Source organism: Mirounga angustirostris, unplaced genomic scaffold, assembly GCF_029215605.1.
Source record: "Mirounga angustirostris isolate CCGP_5_RB_7025 unplaced genomic scaffold, mMirAng1.0.hap1 SCAF_6, whole genome shotgun sequence".
NCBI lineage: Eukaryota > Metazoa > Chordata > Mammalia > Carnivora > Phocidae > Mirounga > Mirounga angustirostris.
Window position 1 is genome coordinate 67,965,336 of NW_026991714.1, and position 20,384 is coordinate 67,985,719.

The 20,384-nt window shown below is 43.6% G+C and overlaps 1 protein-coding gene across 11 annotated transcripts in view; it reads left to right on the forward strand.

The window, feature by feature from the left end:
• Positions 1–20,384, forward strand: part of WDR26 (WD repeat domain 26) — a 40,616-nt gene that overhangs the window by 4,954 nt on the left and 15,278 nt on the right. For 7 of the 11 annotated variants that reach the window (XR_010412388.1, XM_064594486.1, XM_064594488.1 and 4 more), the window contains exons 4-8: positions 3,337–3,536; positions 6,805–6,902; positions 8,225–8,381; positions 14,966–15,104; positions 19,154–19,294. Coding sequence is in view for 10 of the 11 variants with exons in the window: in XM_064594486.1 (XP_064450556.1) it covers positions 3,337–3,536; positions 6,805–6,902; positions 8,225–8,381; positions 14,966–15,104; positions 19,154–19,294 (735 nt within the window). In the remaining variant the exon portion in view is untranslated. The remainder of the gene's footprint in view (positions 1–3,336; positions 3,537–6,804; positions 6,903–8,224; positions 8,382–14,965; positions 15,105–19,153; positions 19,295–20,384) is intronic. The other 4 variants (XM_064594489.1, XM_064594491.1, XM_045877662.3 and 1 more) reach the window with 1 other exon arrangement.

A 20,384-nucleotide genomic window follows, 5' to 3' on the forward strand; every position in this document is an offset into this window, starting at 1 on the left:
AGTTATTTTAATTGTACACCCAGACACATTTGATGACTTAATCAAAACTAAAATTATATTTTACTTTTTAAGCCCAAACATTTTTATTGACCCAATCCACTCTCTGCTCTCCCCACCTACCCCCCATATTTCTTAATGGTTTCCAGTCAAATGATACCATGGATAGCAGAATTTGCTCTGGATTTTCTGGAAAGTGAGCTCCTGAATCAACATTTGTCAGTTTGGGTTCAAATGTGCTTCACCACGTCAGGGGAGTTTGGATGGGTAGAGAGGCCAGTAACATGGGAAACTCCTCCAAAATTTGTGTTTATTTTTTAGTATAATAGAAATGTGCTTAAGAAAAGCGCTCAAATGCTAATTTCATGGACAAAAATTAACTACTGTTTTTTAAAGTTAAATAGGGCTTTGAAAGCCATGGTTTAAATATAATTCATTTCCCCTTTCCTCTGAGTCATGGTTTAATTGATACAACTTGGTTATAACCTTATTGCAGAATTAGTCAGAACCACTCCTGAGTTAGCAGGGAGCCTGCCCTGGATAGTCTGTGTAGCCTCGGACTTTTCCTTCAGTGGAAGTCAGGACAGTTAGGTGGGAGGAGAGGGTACAGCAGTCCCAATATTGGGTAGGATGGGAGGCAACAGCAAGACCTACTATGTGGAGCTGTCTTTCACGGTCCTACTGGGTAGTAAGAGACAGACAGACACCCTGGGCCGAAAGATGCTGGGAAATTATCAGAGAACAGAAGTACTCTCGCAGAGGTCTCATTAGGAGCTGGGAAGAGCTATAAAGGGCAGTTTGTTTTCTCAGCCTCTTTCTTTTTTTCTTCATTTAAAAGAAGCTTGTGATCTTTAAAAAAAAAAAAGTTCATAAGGCTCTGTCCCCACCTCAGCAAACTTTATTTAGTTTTGCTGATTTTTTAAAATTTTAAATAGTTAACATCATTTGTGAAAGGTGTTTATTTTCTTGAAATTGTGTTTATATTTTTGTGCTTTAAACTTTGGGAAGTGAAATGCAGTTTTACTCTCCATCCTTATGTGTCAAATACGAATGGAACTGATTTTTAGGAGAATAAACATACTGTCTTTCAACCGAATCTTTAGCTATGCTTGGCCAGCAGCCTGTCCATTGCCATGTGCACTACCAGGATTTGATACCCTGTTTGAGGAGATTCTTAGTCTTCATCTGGATAAAATGGCTCCTAGAAAATTGTCTGCGCTGCCTTCGTAGCATGCCCTGTATACCCAGAAATACGTATTTGAATGAGCTTCCCTCACATGTCCTGCCTTCCTCCTCTCCCGCCCTGCCCCTTCCCCTTAGAAAGACAGAAGCATGTTCCAGCAGGATCTTGGTGGGAAAATAAGGAGCAAACAGCACTTGGGGCACTGTCCCTACACACATTGGAATGGGGGCTGTGCCTAGGACCTCATAGTTGGCACCCCAAAAATAAATCATGAAAAAGTAATTTTCTCCAAATTTCCAATCGCTAAAAAAATTGAGTGGAGAAATCAAGTACATGTACTGGCCAGTTCCATGTGGCACTTAAATGAAAAAATAGTGCAACTAAACATGATTCTCAGGTTTGAATCAGAAACACTATGTGAAATATAACTGTGACAGTGTCGGTAAACGGAAATGTATAAAATCTACATTTCGTAAAGAATGGAAGTTGTTTTCAGGAGATAAAATGGTGAGAATATTCAGAATAACTTCAAATATAAAATACTTTGATTTTCAAATTGTTTTATTAAGTCTTTGGTTTTTGTCATCTGACGGACACCAGAGTATTTTGTTCTTTGACATAATAAAGGGTAACTCTGGGCTCCACGCAGCACACTTTTCAGGGCATCTTGGTAAGCGATCTGTTTCTGAGGCATTCGTTAGTCCAGCATGATGTGTAGAATCTGCGAGGTGTCGTTTCTCTAGAGTTACAGGAGCTCATCTGATAGTTGGAAATTTTTTCTGTTCTTTAGTTACAGATTTAAGTTTAGATTATCACCAAACATATGCAATGCATCTTACAAAAGAGGTGTTTAAATGTAGGCCTAACTTACCTGACAGGGTTTGTTTTGCTTACTTTCCCTAGAAACCATTTTTAGAGGCTTGTAGGTAGGCCTTTCTTCTAAATACTCCATACTAGAAAATCGTGCAGAGAAGTTCATGGTACTCTTATTTCTCTGAAGAAATGATCTTTTCTCCACACCATTTTGGGACAGCAGTATATATATACTTAACATTTTACTGAGGAAGAAAAAGCTATTGTTTGTTTTCTTCTTTTAAGTGGATTTAAAATCTTGACCACTGTATTTCTTGGGGTCTCTAAATATGGCTGACGTTTTCTGTCCCCTGACCTCCGTACCTGCCTCCGTCGGCTCGCTCCAGACCCATGGGTAGCAGATAGGATGAAAGAGTCCCTCCAGGCAGTGGTCTTCTGCTGTAAAAAATGCTCAACTTGATACTCATAAGTATCTCTCTTTAGCCAAAAAAAAAAAGGCTGCTAAGACCATGATGATCACTTTCCAGTTAAAAGTACCATAGTAGAGTGAAGGGACATTAAAAAGTATCAGAGCCAAACCCATTTCAGCGAAATAACTCCGTGCGAAAGTGCTTCACCATGAGCAGGAAACGGTTTGTCCTTTTGGGGGAAACGAGCTGATCATAATTGTCTGTGCCCCGTAGTTAAATGCATCAGCGATCAGGCTGTTAGCAGTACACACAGACAAATACTGACTCCTTTTGCAGACTTTGGAGTTCAGCTTTCTGTCGTAGACCTCCTAGCAAGAGCAAGGCCATCAGGCTCACGCTTGCCCACTCCGCACATGGACCCCTAGGCCTTTTGCTGGACAGCTCTCCTTACTTCCATGAGCCTCGTCTGATGCTTTGTGACCTCTGCCCCAAGGCTCTAGTTCTGCTTGGCAGTCTGCTTAGTCCTTCCGACACGTTGTAGGTTTTAAGTAATTCCTCCATTAACCGGTTTTTCTGCCATCTTTTTTAAAACTTGTGGCATCAAACCCCCTGATGCCCTATTGTAAGAGTCAGTCTTTTAAAACCAATTTAGAATACCTGGAATAGTTCTGAATTTTCACGCAAGAATAAAATTCTAGGTGAATGTTTTTAAGGGCAGAGTTCATTTTTTCCTCTGTCGATGCCTTGGTCGCTAATGGTCTTACCTAATTTGGGATTATTGGTTCAAAGCAGTTTTATGAAGATGTGGAATTGAGCAAGATGATCATTTAATCTACTGTGACTATTAAACCAAAATAGTTTGAGTCATCTTAAAGCGTTGTAAGAAGTGATTTTCAGAGGGCGTAGTAGAATGGTTTCTACTGTTCTGTTTAGGCACAAACATTTTCTGACCCTCCCATCAACTTTTCCCCTCACTGCTGCTTTCTGTCCTGTCAGAGGATGAAGTTTTTGCTGCTGCAGCAGAAGTACCTAGAGTACCTGGAGGACGGCAAGGTCCTGGAGGCGCTTCAAGTTCTGCGCTGCGAGTTGACGCCCCTGAAATACAACACGGAGCGCATTCACGTCCTTAGCGGGTAAGGACACGGGCTCCTGATGCTGGGGTGACGGAGGGGCCGGCAGGGCCAGCACGGGTGCCACTCTTCCAAGATTGGAGTCGGGCTACGTCCCTGCACAATATTGCTCTGGATACACTCATTCAAATGCATTCAGGCTACTTTTGTCCTCCTAGGAAGCGTTGCATATTAGAATAGATACTTAAGTGGGTGAAAGAAAGAAGAAATACGTATCGCCATTTCATAGTCTTTCATCAAAACCCTGTGGCGTAACCTTCTGTGCAGACAATGAGCAGTGAACCTTCCACGGCGCCGCATCGGGCGCTCTTCCTAACGTGTGCTTGTCCCGCCCCAGGTCCTTGCTGAGCATTTCCTGTACACAGTCTCACTTGATCGTCACATCTGCTCTTTCCATGTCAGGGGGCCGAGGCCTCAGATCCGGGCCCCTCTTCTGTTCTCTGTCCACACACCCCGCCAGGTCCCCTCGTTCTGTGCAGCGCCCTCACATACCGTCTCTCTGCCGGAGGCTCTCATCTCAGGTCCCAGTATATGTATCTGACTGCCTCTTTGATGGTCTCCATTTGGGGTGTCGCAGAGGTGTATGTCCACAGCGAGCTTCTTGAATCCACTTGTCGTCCCCCCCACCACCTGCTCCTCCCCTAGTTTTCCCATCTGAGTAAATGGTAAGACCTTTGTCCAAACAAAAAACAAACCTCATCCTTGCATTTCCTAAATCCTTTAACTCTGACATGTGTTGGCCAAACTCTAAAACATCCCGGATTTGTCCATTTCTCTCCATCTCCACAGATTCTATCCTAGTGAATCCATAAATGTGTTTCCTAGAATATTCGAGTGAACTCCTTGTGAGTCCCATTGCTTTCAGTCTCACTCCCTTAATGATGCACATTTCACACAGCAGCCAGATAAATACATAAACATGTAAGTAAAACCGTACATTAAGCCATTTATCTCCCTTTCTTAAAACTTCGCACTGGCTTTCTATCACCCTTAAAATCCAGAATCTATGCTCAAGCCTTTGGAGTCTTTGACCTTTTCTCGCCATCTTTTCCTTCCTTCATTTACTCTCCAGTGATATTAATGATTTTTCTGTTCCTTAACTGGCCAAGCCGCTTCCACTTCCCTTTATCGTAAATGCTCTTCCCCGAATCTTTCCATAGCTGGCTACTAGGTGCTCAGGTCCCAGCCCAGAAGTCCTCTCCTAAAACCACCTAACAGGCATTGTCTTGTCACATCACTGTTTTTAATTTTTTTTTATAGCATTTTTTATTATATGGTACGGCCCCGGCCTCTAGAACATCATTGACGCACAATGAGTTTTCAAATACAAAATGATGGCCAAAACGATGGACCCAAAGAGATATAGGGTTCATTTTAGGGTTTTTGAGGAAAGGGAAACTAAACCTTGGAGAAGTGAAGTAACCAGCCCGCCTGGTAAAGCAGAGAGCCAGGATTCCAGGCCTGGTTTGACTGATGGCAGAGTCATCGGTCCTCACCCGCTGCATCCTCGAGCAGCAGGCTGGGTGTTTTACTACTGTAGTTGACAGATTCACTGGTTCTGTTTATCTCTTTGATAAGGAGTCTGATTTCTGTGTCACCTTTTCTGGTAACAGAACATATAACCTAATCACATAGTTTTGATTCCAAAATGAACTTCACTCGGTGTGTCCCTTGACTGTTTCCCATAAAGAAATGGCCCAAAGATGGCCAGATGCAGAGCTGGCATGAGGATCCAGGGTTTTTTCCCAGTGGTCCAGCATCTTTTCAGTTACACCACACAGCTTCCTGTAAACAGACATTCTTTGAAGCCCTTAAGGTGTAATGTGTGTTTTCAGAAGGGGCAGAAACAATCCTAGGTATCTTTTGCAAAATTTAAAAAGTGAACAATTTTTCCATAAAATTATTGATAATAAATTTTACCCCAAAAAAGTTATTTTAGAAACCAGTAGTTTTGCAATACCCAGCTGCTTATATAGGGTATTTTGAATCAGGTTACTCATGCTACTAAAACAAAGTAAGTTCTCATCAGCTAAGACACCATATACTAAATAAAAAGCAAGAGAGCAGGTAGTTCTCTGCTCCTGAGTAAGAGGCAAGTAACTACTCAATGCTGAATGCAGTTTGCTTGGTGCAGTTGAGAAAAAGAAGGTGACACATCAACTGAGAGGTTTCCCATACTTCTCTTATCATATATTAAGCTCCATCTGTATACCAGGTAGTGGACCAAGTACTTAATATACTCTGTCTTAGTTAATCCTTACTTCCCTGTTTAAGAACCTTTTTACAAGTGAGAACAGATCTGAGAACAGAGTACCAGACAAAGTAGCAGGAGACGTACTCGCCAGGTCTAATCTCAATGTCTGAATAATGCCTTCACTTCTTTTACTTTTAAAGCCAGTTCTTCTGAGAAGAGCCAGAACAAGGTCAGGGTCACACTTCCAGCAGGGGGCCTCATGTATTCTCCAGAATCCATGACTTTAGCTTTTATGCCTCCTTCGGCACATATAGTGAGTAATAAAACAGTTCCCAAAGTTTCTGCTTTGGGATCTCAATACCTTTCACAGGATGACCCAAGGATGATTATCCAATTATACCATTTCTTGAGTGACGTTTATGATAAACTGTTGAAGGTATGTTGTTTTTGTTTAATTAACTTAGTATAAATATCTTTGAAGGGTTTTTTATTTTATTTGGGGTTTGGGGGGAGTTTTGTTTTACTACTGAGAAGCAATTCAGTTAGCACAGTAGTTAAGAGCAAGTTTTGCAACTAAAAATGCCTGAGTTCATATCCCCTTTTTTGCCTCTTAACCCTAAGCCAGTTCCTTACGCTTTCCATGCCTTGGGTGGTTCATTTGTGAAATTAGAATGCCAGTGCTCCCTTCACCCAGGATTGTGGCGCACTTTCAGTCAGGTGGTATGTGTGGAGAGCTTGGGACCGAGCCTGGCACCCAGGAAGAGCCACATACACAGCATGACGTATGATAATAACAGACGAGGGAGTATGTTCTACTAACAGATGATAATATGTCATAAGAGTAACATCATACATTTTGCTGTTACCGTGGTATTACATTTTAGTAAATATATGCAGGTGCCAGGTTGTATTAATGAATTGGGTCCACGGTAGAAATTTGTTCTTGATACGTATTTCTTAGTAAGAATTTGATATATATTTCTAAGTATGATCAATACTTTTTAATTATGAAAAATTACATTATTTTACCCAAAGAAAAGGGTTTAATGTTTGGTGTTTTCTCTGTCCTGTTTTTAGGTATCTGATGTGTAGCCATGCAGAAGACCTACGTGCAAAAGCAGAATGGGAAGGCAAAGGAACAGCTTCCCGATCCAAACTGTTGGACAAACTGCAGAGTAAGAGTCTTACTTTTTGGTGTTTCTGTGTTTTCTCTTAATCAGAAATAGATACTCTGAATTGATCAGGAAGACTTCTTGTGTCCAGATGCACGCTCAGTGAGCAGTTACATAGGGAAGAAGGGAAAATCCAGTAAGCCCTTTCAAGCAAAGGTTTCCAGACTGCCCTGGAGTCTGCAAAGCAGCTCACCTCCTCGGGAGTCGGGGGAGAGGGCATGGGTCCCAGGGCAGCTCTCCCTTCGTTTGTGTTATGCAGTAATGCTCCCGTTAAGATTTTGTCTGGGGGGGAGGAGTGCTGTAGTTGGAAGAAAAAATACATAAGCCGGAAATGTAAACTACAAGTGTTTTAAATATTTGTTGATTTCAACAGGAAGGCCCAGGTTTAAGTAAACTGTTTTCCTCTCTGCCCCCCCACCCCCAGATATGTTCTTTATAACTTCCAGATTAGAGTCGGGGTTTTATTTTTGCCACACTTTTATAGAGAAGATCTTTTTTCCCTCTCGGATTAAATCATGTTATTCTGTGTGTTTCACGTTGAGGTGTGGAGTAGAGGTGAGGAGTAGAGATCCTAAGAATCAGAAAACCATGTGGTTGGGGAGGTGTGAGACATGGAAGGATTGGAAGAGATGGGTATCCACATCAAAACACCAGTCATTCCCGGAGTTTGCACAGGATCCTGGGCATTAGAAGCAATCTGATGAGACCTGGTGCTTGTCCCCACCTGTCGGCTGGCCTTTGTTGGGAAGAGGTTCCTTTTATACTGTCAGTGATCTGTAGTCTCCCTCCAGTACACAGTCTTCTGCAGGTTTTCTCTTCATCATCACTGGCTTTTTTTTTGGGGGGGGGGGGGGTTGCTTTGTGTTTTTGGAAATTCACGTACAGATTAAAGCCCTCCTATCTGTTCCATTTTGTGACAACATAGCTGTAGCTGCTGACAAACACGCCTGAAGCTCCCACTGTGTCACCTCTCCTGCTCTGAGGGACATAAGATTTCTAGGGCGGCGGCAGGTGCAACAGAAGGGGGGCAAGTGTCTTAAAGGTTATACTGTCTTGGTATTTTTTTTTTTTTTAAGATTTTTTTTATTTATTTGAGACAGAGAGAATGAGAGAGACAGAGAGCACATGAGAGGGGAGAGGGTCAGAGGGAGAAGCAGGCTCCCTGCCGAGCAGGGAGCCCGATGCAGGACTCAATCCCAGGACTCCAGGATCATGACCTGAGCCGAAGGCAGTCGCTTAACCAACTGAGCCACCCAGGCGCCCTACTGTCTTGGTATTTTAACGTTTGTTGTTATTTCTCTCTTTAAAACTGTCTTGTTTTACAGCGTATTTGCCGCCATCAGTGATGCTTCCCCCACGGCGTTTACAGACTCTCCTGCGGCAGGCAGTGGAATTACAGAGGGATCGGTGCCTATATCACAACACCAAACTCGATAATAACCTAGATTCTGTGTCTCTGCTTATAGATCATGTTTGTAGTAGGTAAGAGACAAAACTTCTTCTACTTTTACAGACTCAGTAGGAACTTGGTTAAAACATTTTCTTTTGGGGGCTTTCTCCTGTCACCGTGAAACCATTGGTGTCTGATTTAGTTCCCGAGCAGAGCTAGAACCTACTGAAGTGGACACTTTGAGAGACATTTGCACGTGTTTGCATAGGGAACCCGCATCTCGAGAAGGGAAGCTGGGAAGCCTGGTTTTCCTCTTCTTGTCTGGGTGTCGGTTGGTCATTTTATCTGTCCTGCCATCTTCATAAGGGCTTGTGGGTGGTGTTGGGTGGGGATGCCGGCGACCGGAGGGTCTGCTGTCCTTGGATGCCAGACAGCACGGAGGGACTTTTTCTGGATGTTATGGCTGTTTTAACAATGGCCTCAATTATTTTCTGCCCATAAATATCATGGAAATACTTGGTCCATAATGGAAGTTCTGCTCTTTAGTAGAACCTGGCCTCTAAACAAAAAATGGTTAGAAAAACAGGCATTAACTTTCTGGTTTGGATTTTGTTATTATATCTGTCCGTGTCCATAATTCAGCTCGATTTTAGATATTAGGAGTAGTTTGAGTGGAAATGTTCCTGCTATTTTAACAACGATCTCCAAAACTAAAGCAGAACTTTAATTTTTAAGATACTGAAAAATTAATTCTGAAATCTTTGAAATTTCACGAGGGAAATGATTTGGGTCTGGTGAACCACACATGAACAGCTATAGTACCCATGCCCAGTTTCTTTAGCAAAGATCACTGACGAAATACTGGAAGTGGTGTGGGGAGGCAGGGCCAACGTGTAGACCATGCGTGGGCTTTGGGAACAGCTGTGGATGTTTTGTGCGTGGGCGCTGTGACTGGAGGTGACGGCGGGGAGGTGCGCGTCAGGTGAGCCGTGTGTGTGCGCTGTGACCGGAGGTGACGGCGAGGAAGTGCACGTCAGGCGAGCCGTGCATGTGCGCTGTGACCGGAGGTGACGGCGAGGAGGTGCGCGTCAGGCGTGCCGTGAGTGTATGCTGTGACCGGAGGTGACGGCGGGAAGGTGTGCTGTCAGGCGAGCCGTGTGTGTCAGGTGAGTCGGGCGTGTGCGCTGTGACCAGAGGTGACAGCGAGGAGGTGCGTGTCAGGCGAGCCGTGCGTGTGCGCTGTGACCAGAGGTGATGGCAGGGAGGTGCGTGTCAGGCGAGCCGTGCGTGTGCGCTGACTGGAGGTGACAGCGAGGAGGTGGGTGTCAGGCAAGCCGTGCGTGTGCGCTGACTGGAGGTGACGGCAAGGAGGTGCGTGTCAGGCGAGCCGTGCGTGTGCGCTGTGACCGGAGGTGACGGCGAGGAGGTGCACGTCAGGCGTGCCGTGAGTGTATGCTGTGACCGGAGGTGACGGTGGGGAGGTGCGTGTCAGGAGAGCCGTGCGTGTGTGCTGTGATGGGAGGTGACGGCGGGAAGGTGTGCTGTCAGGCGAGCCGTGTGTGTCAGGTGAGTCGGGCGTGTGCGCTGTGACCGGAGGTGACAGCGAGGAGGTGCATGTCAGGCGAGCCGTGCGTGTGCGCTGTGACCAGAGGTGATGGCAGGGAGGTGCTTGTCAGGCGAGCCGTGCGTGTGCGCTGACTGGAGGTGACAGCGAGGAGGTGGGTGTCAGGCGAGCCGTGTGTGTGCGCTGACTGGAGGTGACAGCAAGGAGGTGCGTGTCAGGCGAGCCATGCATGTGTGCTGTGACCGGAGGTGACGGCGAGGAGGTGTGCGTCAGGCGAGCCGTGTGTGCGCGCTGACTGGAGGTGACGGCGAGGAGATGCGCGTAAACTGCTTCACATATGGTTGAGTTCTCACCTCTCCCTCCCCAAATGCAGTGAAAACCTGAGGATGATTGAGCTGTTGGCTTTAAGTGACTTAAGTGCCATTCATCTTAATGTACTGGATAATACATGGTGTGTGTCTTAAATGTTCTAAAACAAAGTGATTAGAAATCCTTTTCCTTTTTACCATTTTTGATTTTGTTCTGATATTATCAGAATTTTTAAACTTTTTCATTTGAGTTGAATAGAGGTAGAAGATAGTAGATTAAAAGGGTATATGGTTTCATCCTTTACGGCTCTTCTGGGGAATTTGAGACCAATGTTAAAATTAAGGCAGACGGGAACCCAAACCATTTTTTGGTTTGTGAATGTGTTGCTGGTGGAATGCCCTGAACAGTATCTAGGGTAGACTTGATGGTTCAGGAGGTGTCAGTGGAAACTGAAATCTAGGAGAATGTGACCTCCGTATTTCCTAAGTGCCTTGATTTCTCTTACAGTACCTGTGAAAGGAAATGATGGTGAATGTTTAGTCTGACTTTTTCTCCCTCAGAACAGGGATCAGCCTCTCCTGTAAAGCTGCGTAGAAAGCACTCCTGAAGTTTGCATAGGAACGAAAGTTCATGCTCTTCAGAACTAACCACTGATGGACGGGTCTTCCCCATAGTCTTTTAAAAACAGAACAAAACTTTGACTCTGTGCTTCTGCTAACCACTGCTACACTCACGTGTGCGTGCACCCGCACACACACCTGCCTTAGAGGTTGCTGCTTAAAGTAACACCCTTCTGCGCATTCACAGTACTGTGTCCTTCACTCTTCGGATTTCTGCAGCCAACACAACACCACAGCTGTTGCTGGTGTCGGTGAGGAACAACTTGATTAAATCCAGTGACTGCTCTCCAGCCTACATCTAGACCTTTCTATACCATTTGACTAGTTTGCCTTGAAACTGTTCCTTTGACTTCAAAAACATTGCAGACTCTGTTTCACTGTTGGCTGCTCCTTAGGCTCCTCCCCTGTCCCTGTCCCTTTAATAAGGGTGTGTTCCAGAAGATTTCTTTGTCTTCCCACCCCCCTCCTTTAGGTTCTTATGGCGGCCAGGTCTGGGCTAGAGTCGCAGGATTGATCTCCTAAGCCTTCAGCCTTCATACCTGTGTGTTGCTCGAGTACCTTTCAGGCAACCTGTCAGAAGTAGAACTCCCCTCCACTCTCACTGTCCCCGCAGAGTCTGCTTTTCCTCTTGAATTCCCAGTCTCCGCGAGGGGCTGCCATCTCCCCAGCCTGTCCAAGCAGCCCATCAGAGTCAGACACTGAGGAGGGATGCGTCGGGCAAGAAGCCAGTGTCCACAGTCTTTACAGATGTTGCTGAACTAGGAAGAGAAAACCTGAACGTGATTTAATTCCTAGTATTCCCCTTTCATCTAGGGATCGTCAAAAGAAAAGTTGATATTTTTTATTATCTGCTTTACTGCCTCGTAGAAATTAGATTAGCATTGAAACTAGAAAACTCTATTTTCGAAAGTAATTCTTAGCATTGAAATCTAAATACCAAGTTTTCTCTCTTCTCTCTGAAGAATAGAGAATTGATTATGAATAAGTGAACTGTAACTTTTTTTTAAAACCCTAATCAGCACGGAAGGGTTTTCATTAGATTGTGTATTATTTGTATTTTTCACAGTGTATACATATATTTGGTTAAATTTATGGAGTTTTTTTCACCAGCAACCAGTGGAAGGATGTTTCCATAGGTAACTTTATAAGTATTCATTTTTTAGTAAAGGATTGTTAGGAGATATTTATGGAAACTTAAAATGTTAGGATTCAATTTAATGAAAATATTACACTATTCAATTTTATTTGGGAAGATACTGATATTTTTAACACCACCTTAAATTTCAAATTTACTTGAAAACAGTCATCAGCTTTCACTTGTATACATCTAAAATTAGGATTTTAATAAACTAGGGCTGTTAGTCTTTTTCAAAGACTTAATACTAAAAATAATGTTAATTTAAATACCCCTTTAATGACTTTCAGTTACAACTGATTGTCAGTAGACTAGATGATTTGTGCCCTAAATTCTGATTATGAAATGGTCCTTCCTTAAGGACATTTTGCTACTCTGATTTTAGATCTGTTTTTTCATTCATGATCCGTTTTACCCATTTGAATTATTGTGTATTGTGTGCCTAAGTGTTTCTCTGTAAAAGACATCATTATTGATTACTGCCCATAAGAGGCAGGGAAACATTGTTGATATTGAAAGTACTTATTTGACTGGAATTTTATCTAACAGTATCTTGAAAAATGCAGTTTAAAAAAAATGATATTTGAAAGAAAACTGGTGTTGCAGAGTCAGCCATATGTTTAAACCTAATTCAGTTACCAGTTTATGATTTGTTAAGTTACGTGCCCTCTTCAAGCCTCATGAAGTTGGAGATATTACTTGCCTTGCAAGTTAGTTTTGAGAATTAGCAATACTTTTTATAAACATGTAGCACAGTGCTTGGCATCTAGTAAGTGCTTAATAAATGTCAGCTGGTATCGATTCTGTTTAAGTTCACATACAGAATAATAATTTAAAATTAAAGCAATTTTTAGGGGCGCCTGGGTGGCTCAGTCGTTAAGCGTCTGCCTTTGGCTCAGGTTGTGACCCCAGGGTCCTGGGATGGAGCCTTGCATCAGGCTCCCTGCTCAGCGGGAAGCCTGTTTCTCCCTCTCCCACTCCCCCTGCTTGTGTTCCCTCTCTCGCTGTGTCTTTCTCTGTCAAATAAATAAAATCTTTTAAAAATTAAAAATTAAATTAAAGCAATTTTTAGACAATCTGAAAATTTAAAGCAGCCTCCAAATAGCCAAGTGCTAAGGTAGATTCTGTGTGTGCCAGATAAAGAATGTTAATTTAGTTTTAAATATATATTATCGGGCTGGTGAATTGATAAAATACATTTTTAAATTATAGATTGGTTGGGGAAAAACTAGGGAAGACCATTTTTCAGGACAGACTTAAAAGTTCATCAAGTCCTGGGGATGAGGAGTAGGTAATCTAGTCAGTGATATTGTGACACACTTGTGGTGGATGTTTTGGTGGACTACCACTGTGTACATAGTGGTAGTCACTGTTGTACAGCTGAAACCCATTTACTGTTACATGTCAACTGAACTTGAGCTAAAAAGAGAAACATTTATGGGGTGCCTGGGTGGCACAGTCAGTTGAACTTCTAATTCTTGGTTTTGGCTCAGGTCATGATCTCGGGGTCGTGAGATCGAGCCCCACGTCGGGCTTCACACTCAGCGCAGAGTCTGCTTGCGATTCTCTCTGCCTCACCCCCTCCCCCCCAAAGAAAGAAAAGAAAATTTTATCCGCTAATGTTTAAATAACTTTTTTATAATCTTACAGAGACTCTAATAGAGTGTATACTACCCAAAAAGTAGCCACTGGTTACATGTGGCCATTTAAATTTAAATGTAAAGAAACTAAAATTACATTTAAAAGTCCAGTTCTTCAGGTGTCCTAGCCACATTTCAAGTGCTGAGCAGCCACAGGTGGCCAGGGCTTCTGGGTTAGACGGTTTACACATGGTTTGAAAAGTGCTTCCTGGGCACAGTCACTCTTGTGATTACCTTTCCTCTCAAAGTCGGAAGTCGTAGAGTTCTTTGCCCTTAATCTATAGTAGTAGTTGTCACTGAGGAAGTGCCAGCCATGTGTTGGGCTCCATGTGAATGCTCCACCTTCATCATCTCATTCTTTTTTTTTTTTTTAAGATTTTATTTATTTGATAGCAGGAGCAGCGGGGAGGGGCAGAGGAAGAGGGAGAAGCAGACTTCCTGCTGAGCAGGGAGCCCGATGCGGGGCTCGATCCCAGGACCCCGGGATCATGACCTGAGCTGAAGGCGGACGCTTAACAACTGAGCCACCCAGGCGCCCTCATCATCTCATTCTTGTATGTCATCCTCGTATAAAAAATTCCATAAGGCAGCTACCGTTGTCTTTAGTTTATGGTTGGAAAACTTGAGACTTGGATTAAACGAGTTTACCGGTTTCTGGGAAATGACCTAGAAAACGGCTGAGCCAGGACTTGAACCCGGTCTCCCTCACTCTGCTGCCCCTGTTCTTAAGGCTTTATTCTTAGCCACTGCAGCCCCTTCCCTCTATTGCACCTTCTCTGCTGTCCCCAAAATATCTCAGTAATCACTTGTATCTATTGCGTTCCAGGAATTATAGATGTTTTTCTCATCCTGAGAAGAATCCTGTTAGGTGTATATTAATGTCCTTTTCTAGATGAAGGAACTGAGGCTCAAAGGAGTGAAATGACTTGCTGGAGACATGAAAGCTTGTGACCCAAGCTTGCCTGACTGTGGTGCCTCGTCTCTTTTTGTTACATCAAGTTCCTTTTATGTAAATAAAAATGCACATTCCTCATGATGCCAGCCAACTTACACAAACTCAAAATCCTGATTGTTAATTTTTATTTATATGAATTGACTTAATCAGACCAAAAAATTCTATGATGGACACATACTTTTACTCTTGTTTAATCTTGAGAAAGGGGAAAAGAATAAATGGTACCCTGAAGTCGACTTCAAATCACTGACTTCCCCAGAGATTGCCTTGACTAATGTTGTAATAATCTTTTTTCAACATACCACTGTAAACATGATTGAGATCTGCAAAGGCATTCCTATCTTATTTTTAAAGTTTTTATATCCAAAGAAGTTTTATCACTTGTTTCACCTTTTTCATTATTAGATTACTCTATTTTGGAAGAATAATTATATGTGAACTTCTTTGTTTTAGGAGGCAGTTCCCATGTTATACTCAGCAGATACTTACGGAGCATTGTAATGAAGTGTGGTTCTGTAAATTCTCCAATGACGGCACTAAACTAGCCACAGGATCGAAAGATACCACAGTTATCATATGGCAAGTTGATCCGGTATGTACTCTGTGTGTGTGTGTGTGTGTGTGTGTGTGTGTGTGTGTGTAGACTACAAAAAGGTAATTCGTCATCTAATTACATGTTTTAAGGGTGCATATATAAACGTGTTCTTTCCTAAGAGCATTTCTCTGTCATTTTTGTCATGTTTTACCTCCTCCTGTGTTTTCTAGATGGTATATGTAGATATATAGAGTGTGTGCTGGTTTATTCCTCAGAATAACTCTGTAGGACACTCACATCTCTTGTTTTCAGATCAGGAAACTGAGGTAGACATTAAGTGCCCAGGCTCTCAGAGCTAGTAAGTGGCAGAGTTAAGACTCAAATCCGGGAATAGTACCCCTTGCCCGTTTTATCTTTGTTAATATTCAATTTACCATTCTGTCACAAGTTAGGAAAGACTCATTACCATTTTGCCTTCTGAAATCTTTCATTGTCTTGTGTGATTTGTGGAACTTCTGTTAAACACTCCCTCCACCTTACGTACAAAAAGTACTGTATTCTGGATGTAAAATTCTGAGTTCTCTCTAAAATCAGATTTTTGTCTTTGTTTATAACAAGATGACTTAGAGATTTGTAGAAATAAGTATTTGTTTCTTTTGGCCAATGGAACATTTATTGACCTATCAAAAGAAATACATGCCTCTACATAGGTTAAGGAGAAATGTTTGGTTTAAATCATAACTAAATAATCTTACTTTAAAATTTAGAAATAGAATATGATATTAGTCCCAAATAAAGTTGTGGACTTTTACATCAAAAAAAAAATAGAGAAAACGGACCACAGAAGGAAATATTTTTAAAAAAAAAGAATCCAGGGCAGGGCGCCTGGGTGGCTCAGATGGTTAAGCATCTGCCTTCGGCTCAGGTCATGATCCTGGGGTCCTGGGATTGAGTCCCGCATTGTGCTTCCTGCTCGGTGGGGAGCCTGCTTCTCCTCTCCCTCTCCTGCTCCCCCTGCTTGTGCTCTCGATCTCTCTCTGTCAAATAGTTAAGATCTTTAAAAAAAAAAAAACTGTGCTTTATTACGATTCCTTTTGGCAGCAGTATGTAACAGTGCCCTTCATTTAGCACACATTTATGGAGCACAAGCTTATTTGCAGCCTCACCATGAGCTCATGATAGTACCATGTAATTGTTCCGTGGTGGGTGCCACAGGGGCTCAAAGGAGAAACCCCCCTGGAACTGGAAAGTAGGACAAGTGAGTCCTAGCAGAAGAAGGAGTGAACCGTTATCAAGGCAAAACCAGTTTCTACTGGCCCCCGCAGGACACATGGAAAAGGAAAAGGTGGCTGGGGTTTGGGCAGTCCCAGGGAAGAGGTTACACTGCAAAGTGGGAGGTGAGGTTAGTGGAGTTGGTAGCCGCCAGTCAAGGAGAGGATCTTGTATACTTGGCTAAGGAGTTTAGACCAGAGTGCTTTTTTCAGAATAGGTGTTACGTGTAAAGGGCTTTTGTGGCCAGATTAGCTTGGGAAACGCAGGGTTAATGCTTTCATTCCAGTCTGAGATGCCATGGACTTTAGAGTATAGTATGATAGCATTTTATTATGTCAAATACTATTTGAAAAACTTAAAATTGGGGATATTTTTGAGTATGTGTTTTGTGTGTATATTTTTTAATGGATAGAAAACAGAATACGTGGAGAAGGACCTTAAGATTTGAGGTGATTGACACACCTGGTGGCTCAGTTGATTAAGTATCTGACTCTTGACTTCGGCTCAGGTCAGATCTCAGGGTCGTGAGATGGAGCCCCGCGTTAGGCTCCACACCTAATGTGATGTGATCCCAATGCCTGGTTTCTTTTAACAGGTTTTCTTACCTTTGCCCCCAAAAAACATTTTTACCCATTCCCAACCCAAAATCTGAGCAGTTGAGTGGATTCCATGAACATGGAATTTCCACTTGAGCTAGGTTAGGGTAGAGACACTACTTGTGAAGATCTAGCGTTCATATCCCCATTTATTTTCAATTTTATTTTTTTACAGGATTATATTAATGTGCTGAAACAATTAGTATTTTAGTTAAATACTTCTGAAGTAGTTTATATTCAGTTTAGAAGAAACTGTTTGTGTGGATCCAAAGCACCACTGTGATTGCGCCCATCCAAAAGCCCGAACGGCCTGTTAAGTTACGCTGGCCTGTGGCCATCGGTGCCATGCTCTGGCACGAACAGCCCCACCTGTTAGCCTTCTCCCAGGGACGACCCAGAAGTAGTGGTAGTGGTAGCTAGTTTTTGTCAGACATGGCAGATGGGCTAAGTAATGGAATAAATGATAAACGTAAGGTCCGGTGAAGAAACGAGGTACCATATCCATTTGTCATTGACATTTCTGGCAAAAAAAAAAATTCCCAATCTAGTTTTATCAGAGGAGTTCCAGACCCATTTCTCTCTCTCTCTCTCTCTTTTTTTAAGATTTTATTTATTTGAGGAAGAAAGAGAGCACGAGTGGGGCAGGGGCGGGGAGAAGCAAACTCCCGTCTCAGCACAGAGCCCAACTCAGGGCTCCATCCCAGGACCCCAGGATCACCACCTGAGCCAAAGTCAGATGCCCAACTGACTGAACCACCCAGGCGCCCCTCCAGATCCATTTTTAATTGCTTCTGAGTCCTCGCCAGTAGAATTCCACAGGCCCGGTACTGGTCTCAGTCATTCTTTGACCAAAGTCTAACACTTAACTCATCACTTTTTGCCACCTGCAGCCAAATCCCTCTTGCTCTGTTTCCTGTGCACATCCGTCCTTACCCCATACAGAAACTTGCAGGTTGTCTTTGGACATTTCTTGTCTCCTCCTGTCATACGTACTTTATGTTCCAAGTACATTCTGATCTGACGTCTTTCAGCGCAGACCGTGTTAGTTTTGGACCTCGTTTCTTGTCTTAACTCTAATGGCTCTTGTCGGCTCTTTAGGGGTGTCCGTGTCCCCCCGTCTGTTCATTCTGATTCATCTTCCACATTGTCGTGCAAGTTCTCCTCCTAAAACCAAATACTCTGTTATGTACTCACCAGCTTAAAAATCTTGAGCAGCTCACCACTCACAGGGTAAAATTGCACCCCTTAGCCTCAAGCAAAGGTGTCCACTTTCGTGAGAGGCCAGCAGCCCAGGCACAGCCCTCGCTGCCTCTCACCATGGCAGACTCCGTCTCCTTCCCTGTCATGTGGGGCGGGGGAGGAACACTTGACCTTCAGGTTATGAGACTGGGCTGAGGTACTGTTGGCGACCGGTGTTCTTACTGAGGAGCACGAAGCCGCAGTGCTGCTGGTGAGAAGGGGGCATGGTGCGGACGCTCAGGAGACCTAGAGTTGGCAGCTCCGCTCCAGCGTGTGTCCCCAAAGGAAGCAGAAACACAGATCTGCACAAAAACTTGTCTGTAGTCCTAGCTGGAGACAGGCCAGACGTTCATTGGCTGCTGAGTGGATGAACAAAATAGGGTATTTCCATAAAACGGACTGTCGACCAACGAAAAGGAGTAAGATACACACGCTAGAGCGGGTGAAGCCCGGCAACATTCCACTGAGCTAGAGAAGGCAGTTACAGAACACCCCCCCGGGGTAGGATGCCGTGTGTGAAATGTCCGGAATAGGCGAGTCCATGGAGGAAGGGGTGTGGGGGTTGCGAAGTCACTGCTAACCAGTGTGGGCTTTCTTTGTGGGGCAAAGAACACTCAAGGTCACGGGATTGCGCACTGTGAAGGGTGAACTTTATGGTGCGTAAGTTAGACTGTTTTCAAAAATAAGTAAGAGGTCACTCTTGGTACCCCTGCTTTCAGTTTCCTGAGAAGCCTCACAGGCACGAAGCCTGTGTTGTCTTTACGTTGCATCCGGCACACCGGGCCTGGTGTGGAGTAGGTGCCTACTAGGTGTTGCAGTGTGAGCAAGGCTTTATGAAGCACGCTGTTGGGGCTTCAGGTCAGGCGGAAATTGGTGAAATCTGTGAAAACCTCAGATTTCATTACATCATCAACGTATATCCTCGCAGCTATTTCAGTTCTGATGCCAGAAAACCATGGACTTTGAGGACTCTAACCAAGTGGTCTCTTTCCCTCCTAGGATACACACCTGCTAAAACTGCTTAAAACCTTAGAAGGACATGCTTACGGCGTCTCCTACATCGCGTGGAGTCCGGACGACAGCTACCTTGTTGCTTGTGGCCCAGACGACTGCTCTGAGCTCTGGCTTTGGAATGTACAGGTGAGCACGTTCGTCCTTGCTTGAGCCTTTCAGTACAGCGTGGCCGTCCTGCACACACTCCTTATAGCTTGATTCTCGCCAGAACACAGCCACTCAGCCACAGTGACCAGAGTGTGTCCCTCATAAAAGAGAATTCAGCGAATGGAGCCCAGGTGTCCACGCTTAGCAACTTAACTATCAGGCTGAGCACAATAGAGTATTTAAAAGAAGGACGAAAGAGTATTTTCAGTAATGTTGTGCTTTGTACTGCAGAATTCATACTATTTACCGTGGCACTTTTACCTCCAAGAAGATTTTATGGTGGTTTCACAGTTTGATGATTGTACGTGAAACTTGACCTTTCAAGTCTACAAACATCTGCAGGGAACGAGATCTCTCATTCTGGTGGCGGTCATATCATCCTCTCCTTACTGTGTTTAATACGCTGATCTAGTTTAGGAAAAGTAATGTCTCAGTACTTTAATAAGGACTCTGTTACTGTTTCTAAACCAAAACTTGACCTTTATCCAGGGTCCCTTTTTTTTTTTCTTTTTACAAAAATTTGCATTAAGTTCCATTATTTTTGTACTATTTTGGACACCTTATAGTTCCAATTTAAAATTTTTTTTTAACTTCCTTCCGTAAGAAAGGAAGGCTGGTTAGATGCTGTTCTTTTCATTTTTCTGCCCCGAGGCGAGGGTATGGTCGGGGCTGTGGCCTGAGTATACCAGTGTGCGCTGAAGGGCTAGGACTGTGAGTTCGGGGACCTGTACATGAGTCGGTTTTTACTGAGAGAGTGGAGCTAAAACTGCACAAGTGTGCAGAGGGCAGAGCGAATACTGAGACACACCTGAGGGCGATACGCCATAATCCCCGCCCTGCTGTCACACAGTAGGGTCTTCTTATGCCCACTTACTACTTATGTTTCAACCCCAGCTTTTCATTAGGAGAGTTGTCAAATACTAAGGAAAGTGGAGGAGTACAGTGGTGACCCTTGCCCACCACCTCGGATGCAGCAATGAACATTCTGTATATTTTATGTGGACACACGCATGCACACATGTAGACGTGCGTACACAGACATCCACGTCCAAAACATTTGGAAGGAAAT